At 51.0% G+C, this 20,972-nt stretch overlaps 1 protein-coding gene across 1 annotated transcript; it reads right to left on the reverse strand.

Moving 5' to 3' along the window:
• Window positions 1-1,867: 1,867 nt before the first annotated feature.
• PALD1 (phosphatase domain containing paladin 1) lies at window positions 1,868-19,686 on the reverse strand. The gene is made up of 17 exons (XM_005430032.2): window positions 19,487-19,686; window positions 19,252-19,354; window positions 18,882-19,061; window positions 18,648-18,803; window positions 18,351-18,566; window positions 17,588-17,736; window positions 17,406-17,502; window positions 17,194-17,298; window positions 14,723-14,818; window positions 11,978-12,094; window positions 11,303-11,482; window positions 10,647-10,844; window positions 10,246-10,386; window positions 9,548-9,619; window positions 9,295-9,435; window positions 4,760-4,915; window positions 1,868-2,051 (listed from the first exon to the last, which is right to left on the reverse strand). Exons 1-17 carry the CDS (start codon window positions 19,672-19,674, stop codon window positions 1,902-1,904), a joined length of 2,445 nt encoding a protein of 814 aa, XP_005430089.1. The 5' UTR covers window positions 19,675-19,686; the 3' UTR covers window positions 1,868-1,901.
• Between the last annotated feature and the right edge of the window lie 1,286 nt (window positions 19,687-20,972).

The following is a 20,972-nucleotide window of genomic DNA, read 5'->3' on the forward strand; positions in this document are numbered from 1 at the left end:
CATGTATTCAATGTTTCTTGAATTTACATTGTATAGAATAATTCTAAAATGTGTATTTTCTATCATTATATATATATAAAATATTTTTTCTATCATTATATGTAAATGTATATATACATTTATATATAATGTATACACAGTATATGTAATAAATCTAAGCTACAGACATAATATATAGCATTTAAAATTCACAACATACACTCAATAATGATTTTATATTTTAGATATATCACATAGGATGCATAACCCCCTGTTTGCTTTGTCTCTGGCTGAATCCTTTCAGAATTGCCAATCCCTTTCCCTCGGAGCAGAAAATCCAGGCCATTCAGAGCCACGTTTTAACTTCTCATCTAGGAGAGGGATCTGGGTTTCTGCCTCCCCAGCCCGTGGAAAACAAGGAATAAACACAGCACGGTTGATTTTTCACATTCAAACACATTCCCATCTCCCAGGATATTTTGGTTTTTTTCCCAGGCAATTGCTGTAGCCCTGCTTTGGAAATCACTCGTTAGGATGGTGGGAAAGCAGAAAGGAGCCTTTGAGCCCCTCAGACCAGGTGATGCAAAGCTCCAGCCTTCATTACCAAGATTAAAAGAGGCTGGGGTTTCCTAAGCAATTAAAAACCCTGACTAATTAAGACAGGGCTAATAGGCAGGACTTCCAAGGGTTGCTGCTGCTGGGGTAGGAGAAGGATTTGCAGCAAAAGAGCCTGCAGGTAATTGCTTTGGTAAGGCAGAGTAAATGGGGATGTGAGGATAGAGAGGATGTACTCTGTTAAAAACTAAAATAAGAGGGAAAAAAAAAGAGGGAAAATAGCATCAACAGCCTCTTGAAATTACTCAGTCAACTGTCTGACTGCATCAGCAGCAAGTTATCCAAACACTGCAGCACTCAGCGAGGGGCAAAACATTCAGGCAGGTATTTCTGCCTGAAGAAAGGAAAAAAAAAATGTAAAAGCACACCCCCAAATGTGCAGCTAAGCCAACAAAAAGAAAAGGAGGGACCCCTTGGGACCTGGGTCTGTCACAGCCAAGGCTGAAGAAAAAGCAGCGCTTTGCTATTTTAAAACCTTGTTTTTCTTTCCAGCCTCCACCTTTGAATTTCTGCCACCTCCCGGCACTGGCAGCGGATGAAAGCGGCGGCCGGGACAGACGGACAGACAGCGTGCTCCTGCTTCTGTGCTTCCCATCCTGCTCTCTCCTCCCTCCAGGAGCCTTCCCCCTCAGCCCCTCTCACCCCACGGTGAGGCCAGCAGGGCACTGGGACCCCTCATTTATATCATCTCCCTTGGATTCACTTCATTTTTCACTCCTTCCTTAAAAAACAAAGGAATCCCCCTGGCATTAATTTTGCTTTTCTGCCTTTGCTGAGCAGCTCAGCCCCCTCAGCACCACCCTAGCACTCAACTTGCTGGGGGCACCCCAAAACTGGGTACCACAGCTGCCATTGCCCCAGCTAAAAAGGGTTGGGAAGAACCAACAAATATGCCCAAGCCCTAAAAATACCCAGGTTTGAAGTGACTGGGATTTCTGTGAGTCCTAATTCTGGCTGCTGGTGTTTATGGCTCCATATATACACGGAGCCACAAAAATATAACCATATAGACACATTTATGTGTATGTAGACATGTACATTTGTGTGTTTATGCACATAAATACACCTCTGTGTGTACAAATATAAAAATTTGTGTAAATACCGCGCTGCCTCAGGGAGAAAGCGAAGAAGGTCTCGATCTTTTAATTTACAACGTTTTTATTGAGTCCAAAAGAACCCCCAGAAATCCTCCCATCCTAAGGCAGCTTCGAGGCTCGCCCCTCCCTCCCCACACCCTCAGATTTGGGGGAAAACAGTCTTTTTTCGTTCGCTCTTCCCCACCCCAGAGCAAGCAGCGGGGCCCCGTGCTACACAAAGTCCCCGCGGAAGGGCCGGGCCGTGGCCCCCTGTGCCTGCCAGCGGCCCCGCAGCGTGCACAGGGCTCTGCCCTCCAGGCTCTCCAGCTCCGGGAATCCCAGCTGGTTCAGCACCTCGTAGACCCCAGCCACTGCTGCCACCTGGAAACAAGAGGGACAAGGGACATTGCATCCCCCTCCCACCCCGGCGATGCTTCTGCCACCTCCGGGGTGAAGAATCTCCCCCCATCCTGGTAGCACTCCCTTTACCTCCCCCAGCCTCTTTCCAGCCCCAGTTTATCCATTTTCTAAGCCTCTTCCTTGCTGCTGGGGTCAGCCATCACAGGGTTTGTTGGCTTTGGCACCCTCCTGCCAAAAAGCTACAATGGCGCCTTGTTTTTGCTAAAAACGCCGGGATTATGCAGCGGGAAGGGGCGCCCCGGGGGTCAAAGGCTCCTTGTATCCACAGGTTGGGTGTTTTTCCCTCCCCTCCAGCAGACAGGGGGAGTGGGGAGGGGGGGGATGGAAACCCCACACACAGGAGATGTGGCATTGAAAGGGGCAGCAGCTTTTGGGGCTGCACTCAAAAGAGACGCAGCGCCCAAAGAAAGACGCGGCGCTAAAAGATGCTCCAGCAAAAGCGGGGGCAGAGGGCAGAGGTAAATCCACGTGCTGGAAATGCAGCCCCAAAGGGTGCTGCTTTTAAAAACACAGCCCCAAAATGTGCAGCACTAAAGGATGCAGCACTAAAGGTGTGGCACTAAAGGTGCAGCCCCAAAAAGTGTAGCATTGAAGGTGCAGCCCTAAAAAGTGCTGCATTAAAGGTGCAGCCCCAAAAGATGCAGCACTAAAGGATGCAGCCTCAAAAAGTTCAGCATTGAAGGTGCAGCTGTAAAAAGTGCTGCATTAAAGGTGCAGCCCCAAAAGGTGCAGCACTAAAGGATGCAGCCCCAAAAGGTGCAGCACTAAAGGATGCAGCCCCAAAAGGTGGTGCTTTAAAAAATACAGCCCAAAAGGTGCAGCACTAAAGGATGCAGCACTAAAGGTGTGGCACTAAAGGATGCAGCCCCAAAAGATGCTGCTTTAAAAAATACAGCCCCAAAAGGTGCAGCCCCAAAGCACTAAAGGATGCAGCCTTTACCAAAAGGTGCAGCACTAAAGGGGCAGCATAAAGGATGCAGCTTCAAAAAGTTTAGCACTGAACGTGCAGCCCTAAAAAGTGCAGCATTAAAGGTGCAGCCCCAAAAGATGCAGCACTAAAGGATGTAGCCCCAAAAGGTGCAGCATTAAAGGTGCAGGCCCAAAAGGTGCTGCTTTTAAAAATACAGCCCCAAAAGGTGCAGCACTAAAGGATGCAGCCCCAAAAAGTGCTGCATTAAAGGTGCAGCCCCAAAACGTGTGGCACTAAAGGATGCAGGACCAAAGGCTGCAGCCCCAAAAGATGCTGCTTTAAAAAATACAGCATGAAAGGTGCAGTCCCAAAAGGCGCAGTGCCAAAAGGTGCAGCATTAAAGGTGCAGCCCTAAAAAGTGCTGCTTTAAAAAATACAGCATTAAAGCTGCAAGCCCAAAAAGTGCAGCACTAAAGGATGCAGCCCCAAAAGGTGCAGCACTAAAGGATGCAGCCCAAAAAGATGCAGCCCCAAAAAGTGCAGCATTAAAGGTGCAGCCATAAAGGGTGCAGCCCCAAAAAGCACCGCATTAAAAACTGCTGCACCCAACCTCGGGCCCCCCGCATCCAGCCAACAGCAAACATCCCAAATCCGCACAAAAGCTGCTCCAGCCCCAGCGGCGGCCGCCGGGCAATGCAAACAGCGGCATAGCCGGGATGCCAGGGCGGGGCGGGCACCGGCCCCAGCTCCGCCCTTCCACCTCCCGGCAGACCAAAGATGCCAATAGGAATTAGGAACGCCGGCCGGGAATGGGGGAGAAAAACTCTCTGCACCGTAATAGAAGTAAGAGATGGAAAGGACAAAATAAATAAAAAGATGACTGAAATTATAGGGTACGTCGATAGAAGCAACACAATAAAAGAACAAAAATTAAGATTGAAAATGCTAAGATACAGTTGTGCAATAATAAAATTTAAATAAATACAAATAATTAAGGTGTAACAATATTAATAGGAATAATAGGAAGACTAGGAGGAATAATATCAATATTAATATTAATAATATTACATTATTAAAATTGCCATGTCCCCATCTTCCCTTTCTCTCTGACTCTCCTTTCATGCAGAAGAACACCCCAGCCACCAGCATACACACCCCACAGCACTTGTACCACCTCCAAAGTCACTTTTCCAGGGAAATTTACAGCCCCTCCCCAACATTCCCATTCAAATCAATGAATCCCAAATAAATCTGGCGCCTACATCCCCCCCAAGAAGGAAATGAGGGTAATTTAGGGTCTCTTACCCAGCCTGCCCCCATCCCCTAAGGATCATTTAGGGTTTCTCACTCGTCCCCATTCCATTTTTCCAGCTGGTTCCCAATCCCCTTGGATGCCCAATGCCACCATCCCACTGTCCCATCCCCTGTGCCACCTGTCCTGGCCAGGCAGCTTTGCCTGGTGGCTCCCCCAGCCCCAGATGCTGCAACCTCACCAAAACCCCTGGGAAACTCAAACTGGGGGGAAAGAGCAGGTTTGGGGGTGGGAGAGCTCCCCCTCCATGTGGTGGAATGCCAGTGGCCAGTGCCAGTGGGATCTCCAGTGGCTTTCCATGAGAGCCACCAAGCCAGGGAGCAAAGGGACACAGCTGGTGCCCCAGCAAGGCCAGGAATCAGGTGTAAGCTAAGGACGGGCGCCTGCTTCCCAGTAAACTCCTGTATTCCCACATAAACACCAGGTGGCAGCCTGGGAGAGCCTCACCTCACGCATCCAGAGGCTGAAGGGTCTCTGCCAGGAGTCCTTCTTCTCCAGGTGCAGGTAGGTGTTGAAGAGGATGAGGAAGATGTAGCGCTCCAGGTACTGCAGGCTCCTCAGCTGCAGCGTCCGCGCCTCCCGCTCGTCCTTGCTCGACTTGCCCTGCAAGGAACAACAGCCTGCCTGAGGCACCTGTGGCACCCCCAGGGCAGCTCCTGCATCCCAGCCTCAGCCACAGCCCTGGGAGAAGCCCGGGAAGGGCACAGGAAGAGGGAGGAACACTTTGGGGACAAAAACGAGCGCATCCGTCCAGCCCGCTCCTGCTGGGGGCTTGGCACTCCAGGCTCTCGTTTCCCTGTGGTTTCCAGTGGGTCACAACATTCCCAGAGCTCAGAAATAGGTGAGGGAGGGCTAAACGTGGGGGGCAGGAGCAGGAATAGGCAGCCAAGGGAGAACTGTACCCCAAACCATGAGTTTTTGGACTGTAAAGCACTTCCCCAGGGAAAAACATCTCCCTGGAAGGCATTCCCACCTGGATTCAGCCTCTGTTTCCAGAGGAAGAGAAGAGAAGAGAGAAGAAGAGAAGAAAAGAAAAGAGAGAAGAGAAGAGAAGAGAAGAGAAGAGAAGAGAAGAGAAGAGAAGAGAAGAGAAGAGAAGAGAAGAGAAGAGAAGAGAAGAGAAGAGAAGAGAAGAGAAGAGAAGAGAAGAGAAGAGAAGAGAAGAGAAGAGAAGAGAAGAGAAGAGAAGAGAAGAGAAGAGAAGAGAAGAGAAGAGAAGAGAAGAGAAGAGAAGAGAAGAGAAGAGAAGAGAAGAGAAAAAAAGAAGAGAAAAGAAGAGAAAAGAAGAGAAAAGAAGAGAAAAGAAGAGAAAAGAAGAGAAAAGAGAAGTTGATGGCTATCACATTTCCCAGTATTATTTTATATGTATAAATACTTTATACATAAATTATATCTCTTATATCTTATGTGTTTTATATATATTATAGTATTCATGCATTCATGATTTCTATTTATTGCTTTATTTGATATTGTATGTAATTATACAGTAATTTGTATTACCATTATTTTAAGCCCTGCATGCTGCCCTTTCTAGGAATTCATAAATACCAATAAATCAGAGCCCTGATCCCACAGGACTCCCCAAAAAGCAGCAATTCCTCACTCCAGCTCTGCCCTTGGGAAAAGGTGTCTCCTCCACCTCTGTGTGCCAGTATTTGTAGAAAGCAAATCCTATAACCCTGTTATTTATCCTGGTACTGTATTACCCTATTTATTTTTCATTCTATTATCCTATTATTTACCATGTTGTTGTATTATCCTACTTATTTTTTACCCTATTATTTATTGGTTTATTCTATTATGTCATTTATTTTTCTTCTGTTACTTATCATTTTATTCTATTATCCTATTTAATTTTCTTCTATTATCCAATTTTCTTCTGTTACCCTATTACTTCTCATTTTATTCTATTATCCTATTTAATTTTCTTCTATTACTCTATTAGAGAAGAGAAGAGAAGAGAAGAGAAGAGAAAAAAAGAAGAGAAAAGAAGAGAAAAGAAGAGAAAAGAAGAGAAAAGAAGAGAAAAGAAGAGAAAAGAGAAGTTGATGGCTATCACATTTCCCAGTATTATTTTATATGTATAAATACTTTATACATAAATTATATCTCTTATATCTTATGTGTTTTATATATATTATAGTATTCATGCATTCATGATTTCTATTTATTGCTTTATTTGATATTGTATGTAATTATACAGTAATTTGTATTACCATTATTTTAAGCCCTGCATGCTGCCCTTTCTAGGAATTCATAAATACCAATAAATCAGAGCCCTGATCCCACAGGACTCCCCAAAAAGCAGCAATTCCTCACTCCAGCTCTGCCCTTGGGAAAAGGTGTCTCCTCCACCTCTGTGTGCCAGTATTTGTAGAAAGCAAATCCTATAACCCTGTTATTTATCCTGGTACTGTATTACCCTATTTATTTTTCATTCTATTATCCTATTATTTACCATGTTGTTGTATTATCCTACTTATTTTTTACCCTATTATTTATTGGTTTATTCTATTATGTCATTTATTTTTCTTCTGTTACTTATCATTTTATTCTATTATCCTATTTAATTTTCTTCTATTATCCAATTTTCTTCTGTTACCCTATTACTTCTCATTTTATTCTATTATCCTATTTAATTTTCTTCTATTACTCTATTACTTCTCATTTTATTCTATTATCTTATTTATTTTTCTTCTATTATCTTATTATTTACCATCTTATTATCCTATCATTTATCTTTTATCCCATTATTTCTATTTTCCTACATTTTTCCTATTTTTTCCTCCCAGTTAGGGGTGGGAAGAGGTCGGAACAAACCAAACCAAGCCCCCAAAACACCTTTCCCTTCCCTTCTGTTTGCCCTAACCCTAAAAAGCATCTCCCAGCAGGCTCCCAAAACCCCAACAATTCCCACCATTCTCTTCTCCAAGCTGCCCATCACTGAGGAAAAAAAACCCCAAACAATAAATAAATTAAAATTAAAGCATTTTTCCAGGGCCAAGCCAAATCAAATGGGATGGATGGAGCAGCCAAGAGGCTCTTCCCTGAGCAGAGGGAGTGGATGAAGCCCTCCTTATCCTGCCTTCCCACCAGGATGCCAGCCTGGGAATGGGATACAGCCCAGCATCCCCCTGTGCTAGGCCTGACAGCCAAGCAGGTGAAACTCCCCACATGGCCACATGCCCACGGCAAAGGAGGGAAAGCCAAAATTAAATTGAAGTACTTCTCCTGAATAAAGATAAATTCATAATTTATAATCACTACATCTGCAAATAGTTAGGTCTCCAGAGGTTTTCTCTCCCAGCTCCCTCAAAAATGCAGAGGATCTCAGGAAGCAAATCCCCAGGAAGCTGCAGATGTTCCTGGGTGATTGAACATTTTGGTTTTTCTTCCCCTCATCGATCGTTGGCAGCCATTAATTGAAAACACACATCAGTGGCAGCTGGAGCATGAGCTGCAGTGAGGAATTCCCAGTGGGATGTGGCACAAACCACCCCAGGAACAACACCAGGCCCTGGGCTCTGCCCTTCCAGGGCCCTGTGATACAGCTGCACAGGTGTGAAACATCCCAAATCTGGTTAAAAGAATCTTTTTTGCTTCTTCATCAGCTCCTCAGAGTGAAACAGGGCTGTGGAGCACAGGCTGGGCTGGCCATGGATGAGCCCATTGCCAGGGGCAGATCCCTTTCCCAAAGCTGAATCTCCTTCCCAAACTCTGAGGAGCCAGAGGAGCCTCTGGGGCTGGGAGTGGAGCGGGACAGAGCAGCCCTGCCCTCTGCAGGCTGTGCCTCGGGATGGGATGATAACGGGATAATAATGGGATAGTGGGATGCTGCAGGAGAGGGACGTGGGATGCAGTTTGACTCTGGGTGGGATGCAGGACAGCAAGGGACAGCACAGGATCCGAGGGTGACCGAGACCACAAGAGCCCTGGCGCCACCATGGTATTTTCTGAAAAATCCCTTCGCCAGGATTTTCTCCTTGGAAGATGAGAGGCCTCAGAAAAGAAATGTAAATAATAATTATCTGATTGCTTTGGAATGTGGTTTGGAGATTGTTTGCCAGCAGGTGCATCTTTGATTGGTTCTATGCGAATTGTTTTTAATGAATGGCCAATCCCAGTCCAGCTGTGTTGGACTCTGAGGAGTCAGTCACGAGCTTTCATGATCATTCTTTTCTAACCTTCAAATATATCTTTTCTCTTTCTTTAGTATAGTTTTTAGTATATAATTTCTTTTAATATAATAGAATATCATGAAATAACAAATCAGCCTTCTGAGAACATGGAGTCAGATTCTCATCTCTCACCTCATCCTGGGGTCCCTCACAACACCAGACCCTGGCACCTCTCTGGTGGCACTCCAGAGAGCTGCAGCCTGAGAAATGACCCGTGTCCCAGATTGCAAGGCAGGATGTATCCTATTACCATCTGTATGGCAGCTGTCTTTTGTCAAGTGGGCAGTTTGCCTTATCTCTTCCACATTCACACCTTCCTGGGAGGGGACATTGCTGATAACAGACTATTGAATGTCACTGCATGGCTGATAGGAACTATAACATCCCATTGGGAGATGTGAGCCCAGAGGGAGGAGCCAAGCATTGCTGCCCAGATATAATTTAAGATTCTGGAACACCAGCACGGCTTTCTCCACGGGATTCCCCAGAGGAACAGCAGCTGCCTCTTCCACTGGATCTTCAGAGGATCTTCACCTTTCTACAGGATCCCTGCTCCAGCAAAATCACCCCTGACACTTCAGGAGGGCTGCAGCCACTGTTATTTCCTGCTCCCATATTTTTGCCTGAGAGCCCCTTAATTTAAAATTATAGCAATTCGGAGGGGTGGGGAGGGTTTGCATTCTCCATTTCAGGGGAGGCTCCTGCCTTCCTCAGCAGACACCTGGACACCCCAGCTTTGCCAGGGCTGGTCCCAGAGTGCAGGTGCAGCCCCTGGAGCTGCCCGGTGCCCGGCGAGGGGCTCACCTGGCGGAAGGTGCAGATGATGATCTCCCTCAGGTGGTAGTGCATGGGGGTCATGGTCTCGCTGACCGTGTCCAGCGCCATGTCCACCTCCTTCTTCATCCGGTGACCGTCGGGCAGCAGCTGGACCACCTTCATCACCACCTGGAGCACGGGCAGGAGCTTCACCAGGAGCCTCCCTGCCTTGTCCCACTGCCCCCACCTCCAAACGAGCAGCCGTGGCTCGAGGGAGCAGAGGGAGAGCGCCAGGACTCACCTCGAACTCCCCCTTGGTGTACTTGGCATCGGGCACACTCACGATTTCCTCCTCGCTCATCTCAGGCATGCCCTGGGGTGGCCAGAGGGGAACGGGTCATTATGGGCTGCACAAAAATGCAGACAGAGCCTGTGCCCAGCCCAGCAAGGCCCTCAGCATCCCCCACCTTGCCTCTGCCAGGCACAGAATGTGAACATTTTACCCCTGCCCAAGGAGGGAGCCACATGTCTGGGTAGACAGAGGACTGTTCCAGGCACTGGCTCAGGGTGCCCAGAGAAGCTGTGGCTGCCCCTGGATCCCTGGGAGTGTCCAGGGCCAGGCTGGACAGGATTTGGAGCCACCTGGGCTAGTGGAAGGTGTCCCTGCCCACAGTAAAGGAGTGGAACAGGACAAGCTTTAAGGTTCCTTCCAACCCAAACCATTCCACAATTCCATGCTCTCCCCCGCCCTTAACCCTTCATCCTGGGAGGCAGCTCTCAGGAAGAGGGTAAAGGCTCACCAGGGAGTCACCCAGGCTTCTGGAGCTCACTGGGAGTTAGGCACAGCAAATGACAACACACAGACAGGAGTCCACCCCACAGCCCACCCTGCCCCTGCCCACACTCCTTTCAACCCTCTGGCAGTGACACAGCTGCCATGGGCTCTCCAGAGCTTCCCCAGGAGCCCCAGCAGGGGTGGTTGCAGCCCCCTGGACTCACGTTGAAGTGCCACAGGGTGAGCACAGCGATGACCATGGCCGTGGTGGTCCTGCCCCGGCCACTGGAGCAGTTGAACACGAAGGCTGCCCGCGAGTCCTCGGCCAGGGCGCTCTTCATGGCCTCCAGCAGCCGGTCAAAGTCCTGCCAGGATGAAGCCAGTGGGTTTTTAGGGATGCAGGGCTCCCTCACCTTGGGGTCCCCTTTGTCCTACAGCCTCCAGGTAGAATTCCACGTCTCCTTGCTGCCAGATCCATCCTTGCCCACCTGAAGACACTCAGCCTCTGCATGCAGCACCTCCTGGGGATCCCCCCTTGCCCTGGCAAGCACTGAGCACCCAAGGGACATTCCTGCACAGCATCAGGGCTGGGATGGAGGCAGCAGCACCCTCCCTCCCTGGGTACCTGCTCCTTGGGAGCACAGAAGTCGGGGATGGGGATGCGGCGGTAAGTGAGTCCCTGGCAGGAATTCTTCTGCTGGCTGAATATCTCCTGCGTGGTCAGGCAGCTCTTGAACATCTTCATCTGCTTCTCTGACTCCAGGTACACCTCCAGCCACTTCTGGCACTTCAGCAGGTCCCCCTTCAGGGCAGCCTCCAGTTTCTGCAGAGGACGGAGAAACCCTCGCTGTAACACCTGCCTCTCCTAATTTTTAATTAGGATTTTAATCAATGTTTTTAGATGCAGGCAAACACACCAGACCTCACAACAGGCCCTGGCCACCAGTTCTGCCCAGGTCCCTCTGTGTTTGATGGGAGCCCCAGGAGCATCATTTCTCACCACACCACTCCTCCTGCTGGCAGCCGAGCTCCCCCACTGCCTGTGTCCCCTGGAAATCCAGCTGGGAACATCCGCTCCCCTTTCCCCAGATGCCTTTTACCCTTGCTCTCAAGGCATGCTATAAATTCTTCCAGGGTAGATCTCTCTCTGCTTTGCTCCCTTGTTCCCAAAGGAAAACAAACCCAGCAGCTCCAGAGGGCGAGGAACTATGACAGCCTGCGGAAATCCTCCATGAGGGTTCCTGGGAACCTCCACAGCCCCCAGCACCCCCCAGAGCTCACCTCCAGCTGCTGGGGCGAGGCAGCAGGCACGGGGATCAGCTCCTCCAGGAGCCCAGGCTCCCGCAGGGTGTAGATCTGCTCGTTCCCCTCCAGGACCGCTTCCTCCCGCAGGCTGATCCAGAGGATGCGCGAGTGCTTCCTCTTGGCATCCGTCAGGTACCGCAGCACGCTGCCCAGGCTCTGGGGAAGGGTGGGCAAGGGTGGTGGGAGGGCTGGGAGCCAGCGTGGGGTCCCTGCCTGGCACATTCACATTCTCTGGAAAAATCCCTTTGCCCAGGGTTTTTCTCCTGGGAAGCTGAGAAGCCTCAGAGAAAACGAAAACAATTCTCATCTCATTTGATTCTCCTGTGTTTTGCGCTTTGGAATGTGTTTGGAGATTGTTTATCCACAGGTGATTGTTTCATTGGATTCTGCTGTGAGTTGTTTTCACTCTTTGGCCAATCTGTGTCGGGACTCTGGAGAGAGTCACGAATTTTCATTATTATCTTTTTAGTCTTCTCTCTGTATCCTTTCTGTATTCTTTAGTATAGTTTAGTATAGCATTTTTTAATATAATATAGCATCATAAAATAATAAATTAGCTTTCTGAGAACATGGAGCCAGATTCATCATTCCTTCCTGCCATGGGGAACCCCACAAATCCAATGCCTGCCCGATGGGGATGGTGTCCCTCACCTTGGAGCTGGGCTGTGCCGTGCCATAGACGGGCATCTTGGGCACCCTTCGGAAGTTGGCCACGCTCATCTCCTTGGCAGTGCTCAGCACATCCGGGCAGAAGCGCTCATCCGCCACCTGGAACAGAGCAATGCCCAGGCAGGGGATGCCCCTTCCCACCCTCAGCTCTGCAGCACACCCCTACCCACAGACCCTGCTCAGGACAAGCCCCAGACCTTTCCAACAGCAGCACCCAGGGCTCAAAGCTGCGTTTCCAAGGTGGGACAGGCTCTTCCTGCAGCACAAGGTACCAACAGCCCCGGCCTCCTCCACCCCACCATGGAGACATCCAGGGCTCAAAGCCCCATGGCTGTGTCCCCAAGGTGGGACAGGCTCTTCCTGCAGCACAAGGTACCAACAGCCCCGGCCTCCTCCACCCCACCACGGAGCTGCTGCCCAGGCTCACGTCACGGGATGCTCCAGACACATCCACGTGCACAGGGATCTCTGGCCACACATTTATCCTCAGGCTCGGGCTGGAAGGGACTTTAAAACCATCTATTTCCATCCTTGCTGGGGGTGCCAGCAGGAGCTGCTGGACCCAAGAGCCCACAACAGCTGCTCTACAACAGGGGAACCCTTTGTGAATGCAGCAGGGGTGGGTGACAAAGAGAACCCCTCACCCCATGTTCCTGTGGCAATAGAAGGAGTTTATTCTCAAGCCCTTCTTTATAAAAGACATTTGAAAAACCAGGTCTGGATAGCTCAGAGGTCTGATTTTTTACTCTCCCCAAATCCTGGATAAGTGACAGGCTGGCAGCTTAGGAAGGAAGGCAATTGGCTGAAGTTCCTGTCAGTCAGCCCAGGGGTTAGTTTATGGAGCTGGTTGAGTAGAATTAATTTGCCCAGTACAAGCCAGCTTGTACTGTGATATAATGGGGCAACATCTCCTCCTTTTTTCCTTTATTAAAATTGCAACCTGCTCTCTCTCATCCATCTGCAAGGGTGTTGCAGTAAAATGGAAAAATTGTAAGAAAAAGGTCTCAAAAATCAGGCCTGCTCTAGCTAGCCTGTCATTTCTTCTAAGTCAAGCTAGCCCTTTGCAAGCTCCCATGTGAAAGCAATCCTGGTGTGAGCAGTTTGTTAGCATAACAATCTATTCCTGGGTAAAAGACAACCAGCACCTGTATAAAACTCTTTTTACAACGTTAGATAGAAAAATTAAAATTACCTCTCACAAACAACTTTTCCTGCATGTACACAGCAGGGGTTTGAGTGACCAATCAATACAGGCTGCAGGGTGGCAACTTGTTAATAACAATTAAAGTAATTGGCAAGAAAGCTCCTGACCAATTGGAGTCACACATGAGGTCTGTAAAACTGTACAAAAATGAGTTATGTGACTAAAGAAGGGGCTTTTCCCCCCCATGAAGAAAATGGAGTCTGCATTATTTATTCCCACACAAGGGCCCTTTGCAAACTGGCTGACAGAAGACAGCACAGGTTTAATCTGCATGAGACCACAGATCAGTGGAGCTGCAGCAATCACCTCTAGGAGTCCAGGTGACAATTAGGCTAGCCCATCACAGGGTTAGTGGGGTTTCAAAGGGGTTCTCCCACCCCTCCACACCTCTGTGAGGGTGAGCACCCCGGGAAGGTGCTGCTCCCACCTGTGCAGTGCCCACTCGTCGGAACTCAGGACATCCCTCTGGCTACCCTGGATGGCTCCAGCCCCTGCCAGGGGGCTCAGAGACCCTGGCACAGAGCCCAAGGCACCTGGGACTTTGATTTTGACCCATGGAGAAAATTACCACCTTTATAGAAGGATTACAAGTCAAGAGAGTTTAAGTAGCACACAAGGGCCCTTTGCAAACTGGCTGACAGAAGACAGCACAGGTTTAATCTGCATGAGACCACAGATCAGTGGAGCTGCAGCAATCACCTCTAGGAGTCAGGTGACAACTTAGGCTAGCCCATCACAGGGTTAGTGGGGTTTCAAAGGGGTTCTCCCACCCCTCCACACCTCTGTGAGGGTGAGCACCCCGGGAAGGTGCTGCTCCCACCTGTGCAGTGCCCACTCGTCGGAACTCAGGACATCCCTCTGGCTACCCTGGATGGCTCCAGCCCCTGCCAGGGGGCTCAGAGACCCTGGCACAGAGCCCAAGGCACCTGGGACTTTGATTTTGACCCATGGAGAAAATTACCACCTTTATAGAAGGATTACAAGTCAAGAGAGTTTAAGTAGAATAATAGTTATTTTGTCACGGGGTGAAAAATAGATTTTTGGGGTTTTTAGAATGGGGGCTTGAGGTCCCAAGATGGAAGAATTTGGGGGGAAAGAGACCCCACAGGGCTTCTGAGGGTGCTGATTAGATGGGGGTTTATTGGGGTCCCACCCCTGGGAGCAGCATGGCTCCTGAGGGAGAAGGGAGGGAAGGGGGAGAGAGGGAGAGCTTGGGGAGAAAAGCGCCAAGAGCGCGCCTGGTCTCCCTCGCACAGCTCAACAGGGAGATTCAAGGTGGGTGCAGAATAATATTTGCGCCACTGGGATTACAGATACATGATACTTCAGGGGAGGATCACAGGATGCTTCTATAAAAGAAGCATAAAGAATAAACCCTACATTTTCATTTTGGAGGGGTGAGACACAGCAAGCCATTTAAATAAAATGTAACACCACAGGGGGAAGCCCCCCACCCTCCCACTGCACAACAGAGACTAAAACAGAGGGCAAGGGAGGTTTTGGGTTGTGCTGGTGGTTTCTACCTGCTCGTGAAGGTAGTAGTTGAAGGCAATCAAGTAGAAATAGCGTTCAAGGCTCTGCAGAGTCCTCTGGAGGAAATACTCTTTGGTGCTGCTCCCCTGGAAGCAAAGGACAGGGAATCTGTGAGGCTCAGTGCTGACCAGCCCTGCAGCCCCCAGCAGACCAGGAGGCTGGCAAAAAGCCCTACAGACACTTTGGATGAATTGGTTTTATTTTTTTTTAATAAAACATTTCCAGTTTCCCATATTAAATGATGGTCAAAGGCATAAATTCACATTTCCGCTCAAAACAAAAGCTTCCCCTTAGCACAAGGACACACCTGGAGCAGTTCCAACCAGTCCATGCTGTCACAGGGACACACTGTCCAGCTGGGACATTCAAACCCAAGGGGATGGGTCTGGAAAATGCAAGGTCCTGCCCCCATTCCAGCCATCTCCATGGCCTTTGGATGAAATGCTCAGGCAGTGGCATCCCTGGGCCAGCAACACACCCTGCAATACCCTTCATTTCCAAGTGTCTCCCTTCTCCATGGCCAGAAGCATCCTGATGCCTATGTTTCCAGCAAGCTCTCCTCCTCCTCTTTATCATCACCTCCACAACCCTGGAGATTATGCTGAATATGTCAGCATATTCTCCACCACAGCTATCCCCTCCCAGGGAGGAAACTCAAACCCTCAGGATTTCCGTAATTCAGGAACCTCGTGGTGGTGGCGAGGGGTGTGTTTGTACCTCTGAGCACCCCATCCAACAAATGAAGCTGGCACCAGGTAAGGAACACCCAGCATGGCATCCACAAGCATCCCCAGAGAGCCTGTGGAAGCCACTTCCCAGGCCAGGATGGAAAACCCTCCGAGATGGGGCTGTGTCCAGGCTCAGCTCGGCGAGCGCGGTTTGCTCATCCCGGACACTCCGTGGCTGACTCACGAATATTTACTTGTTCTCCACAAGAGAAATCCGGCCTGCAGTCATTTATCAAGAGGAAAGGCAGTGGGATTTGCTCTGGAAACTCAAAACAAAGCCTGTGGGGATGGAGCCGTGCCAGGTTTGCCGGCAGCACCGACAGCAGAGCGGTGCTGCTGCTGCTTCCCGAGCACTCGGATTCCTGCAAAAAAATCCACCCCAGTGCTCCCACCCAAGGGAAACCTCCTAACATTCCCCTTGAACACCCTGTGGGTGGAAAGGGGAATGATCCACTCGTGTTTCAGCTGTGGAAAGCCAGGTATTGTGGGAGTCTGGCTGCTCAGCATCCCACACCAGGATTCACCTGCACCTCCATCACTTGAGGGCTTAAATCTCCATTTCTGCCCCCCAAACCCAGGCAGAAACCCACAGGCCTCATTCCTCCGTGCCCAGAAAAGCCCTTTTCCCCCCCAGAACCAACCAGCTCACCCAGCACCACTCCAACACAAAGAAGTCCAGGCTGGTTTTCCAAGGGCTGAGCATTATCCCCTCTCCCCTCCTCACCCTCCATGTGCCCCCAGCACATTTTCCTGGCCCCTTGCCACTGTTTAAACCTGCTCTTGCTCCACAAAGACTTCAAATAAACACTCCTTGAGGCTTATTTACGGCAGTCCCCAGTCATTTGTTTTCCAGGAGTCCAGGATGACACAGAGCAGCTTTCCCCAGCAGGGAAAGGCTTCAAGGCAATGGGAAAATCCCCTGTCCCATGCCCAACCTTCCCCTGCTGTGCAAGAGAACCTGCCAGCACACAAACAGCACAAAATCCACCCTAAGAGGGAACAGGGGAGTATAAAATTTGGGATTTGCCACTAGGCACCAAAAAAGTGTCAGTAAATGCCTTCTTTTCCTGTTGCTTAATCATTTTCATGGGGGTTTTTTTGCCACATTTACAACCAGCTCCGGCAATTCCACTCCACATTCAACATTTAAATGGGAAAATAAATCTCCAAAGAAACTGGGATCAGGGCAGCACTTCCACCTGAGCATCCAACCTCCTTCCATCATCTGGTAAGGAGCCCCCTGGTTGGGCAGGGAAGACCACAGCATGGAAAGCCAGCCTGATGGCTCTTCAAAACAACAGGAAAAAACATAAATCCACAACTGGAAAAGCCTGACCTTGGGTGACTACATTTGCAATGATCCCTCCCAGCTCTCAAGGACTTTTACCATCCAGGCTGATATCGATTTTCCAATTTTAGAGCTGATGAAATCAGGGCACAGGATATTATTTGCCCCCAAGGTCATCTACCAGAAGCAGCAGCAAAGCCCAAACCAATCTGTTTTCCCCCAATCCCAGCCTGCTCCATTTTATGGCTTTTAAAACAACTGAGGAAAATAAAAAAAAAGAAGAAAGAGACACTCCACAACCTTCCAGGTTTCAAATCTCTGGGAAATCTCCAGCTCACAGGAAGCTTTGGGTTTCCAGAATTTACATTCTTCTCATCCCGGCGCAAAAACAGCTCAGTAAATTTCCCGGCGCCGATGGCTCCCATCCGAGCACTCCTCTGATTACCTGGATCTGATAGTCCTCCCCAATCCCTTCCAGCTTCTTCTTGTTCTCGTAGATGGCTTCCTTCATGTCGTGCATCTCCGAGCAGGAGGCGATGGCACCGTCCACCTCGGGAGGAGCAAGAGGGACATTGCTCCATAAGCCTCTGGTCTGGGGGGGAACTCCATCCCTCCCTCCCAGCCACCCTGCTGGAGGGTTCCCCAGCACCCCCTTACCTCCTCCACTATCTGCTGGCCTTTGGGGACCATCTCCATGAAGGTCTGGATGACCCGGAGCCTGTCCCTAGGAGATGTCTTGGGCAAGGTGGGGAAGCTGTGGTGGGAGAAGAAGGAAATCAAACCAGCTCCAAGGGGAATGGGCATGGTCCCAGTCCCACCCTGGGGGCTGCTCTGCTTACTCAGGCTTCTGGGCAGCTCCTCGGTGGTGGTGGAGGACCAGGGTGCCCATGGCCATGGCCAGGTTGGTCCTGCCCACGCCGGTCTGGCAGCCGAAGAGCAGCGCGGGCGGGGGCCGGCCGGGGTCCCGCAGCAGCAGGCTGGGGCTCTCCTAGCAGGGAGGGACACAGGGATGGAGGGATGGAGGGGTGGATGGAGACCCCAGCAGCCTCCAGGAGAGCCAGGTCTGCCCCATCAGCAGCTGGGATGGAAGCCATGCCCAGGAATGGAGGGGTGGGCAGCATCTCCCTTTTGCTCAGGGGATGGGGTGGATGGAGGTCAGGACAATGGGTGGCCCACCCATTGCATTCCCCTGCTCAGTGCCCTCTCCATCCACCCCACTGGAGATGCTCCCAAAATTCATCCCCAGCCCATTGAGATTTCACCTTCCAGAATGTTAAAGAAAAAAAAAGCAGCTCTGACGTGGAAAACCTTTGCACCAAAGGCAGATCATTCCTGCCAAAGCCACTTAGGGAAGAGCTGCCTGGAGATGGCCAAGGATGGTCATTTCTAGCCAGGGGTAAGGATGAACTGCTGGACAACATGGACTTCTCCAGCAGGATTCTTACAGCAAAGGGAGTGGGATCTGCAGGCACAGGCATCCTCCAACAGGCAGAGTTAAGGAAAACCAGAAGATGCTCTCAGGCAGTCGTGGTCTCCACACAGCACAGGAGCAAACCCCACCCCAAGGAGGCCCCACGGACCAGGTGCTTTCCCTCTGCTCACCCTGAGGCAGCGGATGAAAGCATCAAACTGCTCCTCCAGAGGGGCTCCCTCGGCGGGCAGGGAGGGCTGGAGGAAGACAGGCCTGCGATAGACCTCGTCGGTGACCTGGATGTCCTCGTCGCAGTGCACGCGCACGGCGTGGGGCTCGTCGCGCAGCCGCTCGATGTCGTTGTACACGTAGTACACGCTCTCGCTCAGCTGCGCGAAGTCACGGATCTACGGGAGACGGGAAAAGCCCCGTCACAATCCCTCCTCCGGCCTCTGAACCCCGGGGATGCGCGCTCGTTCCCAGCTCACCTCCTTGCGGATGGCCAGCTCCAGGCTCTCGGCCCGCGTGCCGCGCTGCAGGTTCTCGTGCAGGTTCTCCTTGCCCCGGGGCGTGTAGGACACAAAGTCCCCCTCCAGCCGCAGGAACACCACAGGCTCCTCGCGGACACAGAAGAAGACACATTCCTGCAAAGAGTGCGGGGAGAGGCTGTCTAAAAGCTCTGCTGGCTTTTTTCCCACCCTGGTTCCCACCCTCCCACCAACCTTGTGGCCTTCTCTCTGCAGCTTCTGCAGCACGAGCTTGAAGCCGTTGAGGCTGGGCTGCCCCATCCCGAACACGGCGTAACCTCCCTTGGCCTGACGGAAGTTGGGAGCGCCGCAGCTACCAGTAGTGTTCAAAACATCTAATTTTCCATACACATCCCTGACCATGAAGTATTTCCCCTGAAAAACATCAGAAGGGAGAAGGTGGGACATCAGTGGATTTGAGCAAGGTGGGACTTCAACACAGCTGAGTATAAAAGCGGCTTTTTCTACGTGACCTTCAAAATGAGCCCCCCTAAAAAACTCCTGAGGTCCCCACAGGCCAGGCTGAAATGAGCTGGGTGATGAAATCGGTGGCAGAGATGCTCACCTGCACCAGGTAGTGCTCCAGCGTGGCCTCAGAAATGCGTCCCACCGTGTAGTTGGCCTTCAGCAGGTCATCGTGGATCTGGAACTCCTCCCTGCAGTTGTACCTGCAAGAGCCACACGCACACAGGTGGGTAAAGGAAAAAAAAACAATGGCATAGGTCAAGATCCAAACAAACCCCAATATTTAGAGAAGAAGGTGGAGAAACCCAGAATTCTGGAGGCTGCCGAGGACTCACGTGATGACCACGGGCGCCACTTTGTTGGTGATGATGGACTTGGCCTTGCTGTTGTGGAGCCCCAGGGTCTGGAAGGAGTGGATGCTGAGGGAGTGCTGGTCCTCCATGCTGCCGTCTCCCGGCGCCCGGCTCTCCAGGGCGGATGCCGAGACCGCCTGCTGCGCCGCGCTGGCTGTCGTACCCATCATCCGTGGGCAGCTCTGCCAGGGTGGGCAGAGAGCAGCAGGGACGGAAGGGGGAAAGGCAAAACGAAAAACAAGGAGGTAGAGGAAGAAAGAAAAGGGAGGAGGAATTTATTTTTCAGCTGCTCCTGATTCAGGATGGGAAATTCCCAGGCAGGCACAGGGCAACCCCCTGCTGACAGCCGGCCAGGGAGGGAAGCTAAGCCAGCCCTTTCCCTCCCGCTCCCACAAAAGGCTTTCTTCCTGCCTGCCATGCAGCTTGCTCCATCGGGGAGGTGAAAGCAGGGCTGAGGAGGGAGGAGGGGGAATGAAGGGCGAAATGCTGGATCCAGTCCCTAAAATCTGCTGAGTCAGCACACGGCACTGCACAGAGCCTTGTCGTCCCCTGCTTTCCCAGCACCCACAAACCACTCCCGAGCCCATCCCCGCATGGAAAACTCTGGAACGGAGAGCACGTGTTACTGGGTGTTCAGTGTGTGCCAGCCTGGAAGCAGCCGGTTATCCCATCCCAGGGGAGCACCCAGGGCAGTAGGGACCCCAAAAGCAGCCCCCAGCTCCATCCCCAGGGAGCTCATCCCTGCACAAGGATGGAATGGAAAGGGCCAGGCCTGGCGGCGGCCAGGAGCATCCCGCCACACTCCAGCGGGCTGGGACAATGAGCCGACTGTCTGCGCCAGCCAGGGCCGGATCCCGGCTTCCCAACAAAGCCAGGGATGGCAAAAGGGCTAGCCTGGAAAAGACAAGAGCTCTGCCCACTCCTAACGAGACAGTCCCCAGTAAAACCTCCTTTGTGCTGCGTGGGAATAACCCTGGCAGCGCCCAAAAGGGGACAGTACCTGCTCCGAGGCGATGCTCAGCGCTGGGAATACCGGGAATGGCTTTAACCCAGCCCTACAAACCCTTCTGCAGCTGCTCCTCCTGCCTCACAGGCAGCCCAGGATCAACCCCTGACTGCAATCCCTGCGAACGTGATGCCCCCAGCAGCTGCAAATGCTTCAAGCGGGGGGAAAAGCCTGCGGAAAATGTGCTATTTCTAGACCGCTGTGCCCAGGCACACATTTTCCCCTCCTCCCCACCTTCCTTCCCTGCTCCACGGAAAACTTGTTGCTCTGCTGTGAATTTTCTGCACCATTAGGCAGGCTGGTTTCTTTTACACACAAGAGCAGAGGGGGGGGAAAACAGAAACAGCTGTTTCAGGCCAGTGCCGTTTCTCCAAAGTCGTCTTGAGTGTTTCTTTCATGGAAATGCTTTGAGGGCAAAAATAAAGGGGAAAAAAATAAAAACAGGGAGGTTTTGATTTTTTC

The sequence above is a fragment of the Geospiza fortis genome, unplaced genomic scaffold (assembly GCF_000277835.1).
Source record: "Geospiza fortis unplaced genomic scaffold, GeoFor_1.0 scaffold48, whole genome shotgun sequence".
NCBI classification, from domain to species: domain Eukaryota; kingdom Metazoa; phylum Chordata; class Aves; order Passeriformes; family Thraupidae; genus Geospiza; species Geospiza fortis.

Excerpts from the sequence above, each read along its gene's own strand:
- PALD1 (XM_005430032.2), bottom strand. The coding sequence starts at position 19,674 with ATGATGGGTACGACAGCCAGCGCGGCGCAGCAGGCGGTCTCGGCATCC. Across the intron at positions 18,804-18,881 it reads TGCAGAGAGAAGGCCACAAG|GAATGTGTCTTCTTCTGTGT; the intron begins GTTGGTGGGAGG and ends CACTCTTTGCAG. Across the intron at positions 12,095-14,722 it reads ACTACTACCTTCACGAGCAG|GTGGCGGATGAGCGCTTCTG; the intron begins GTAGAAACCACC and ends GCTCTGTTCCAG.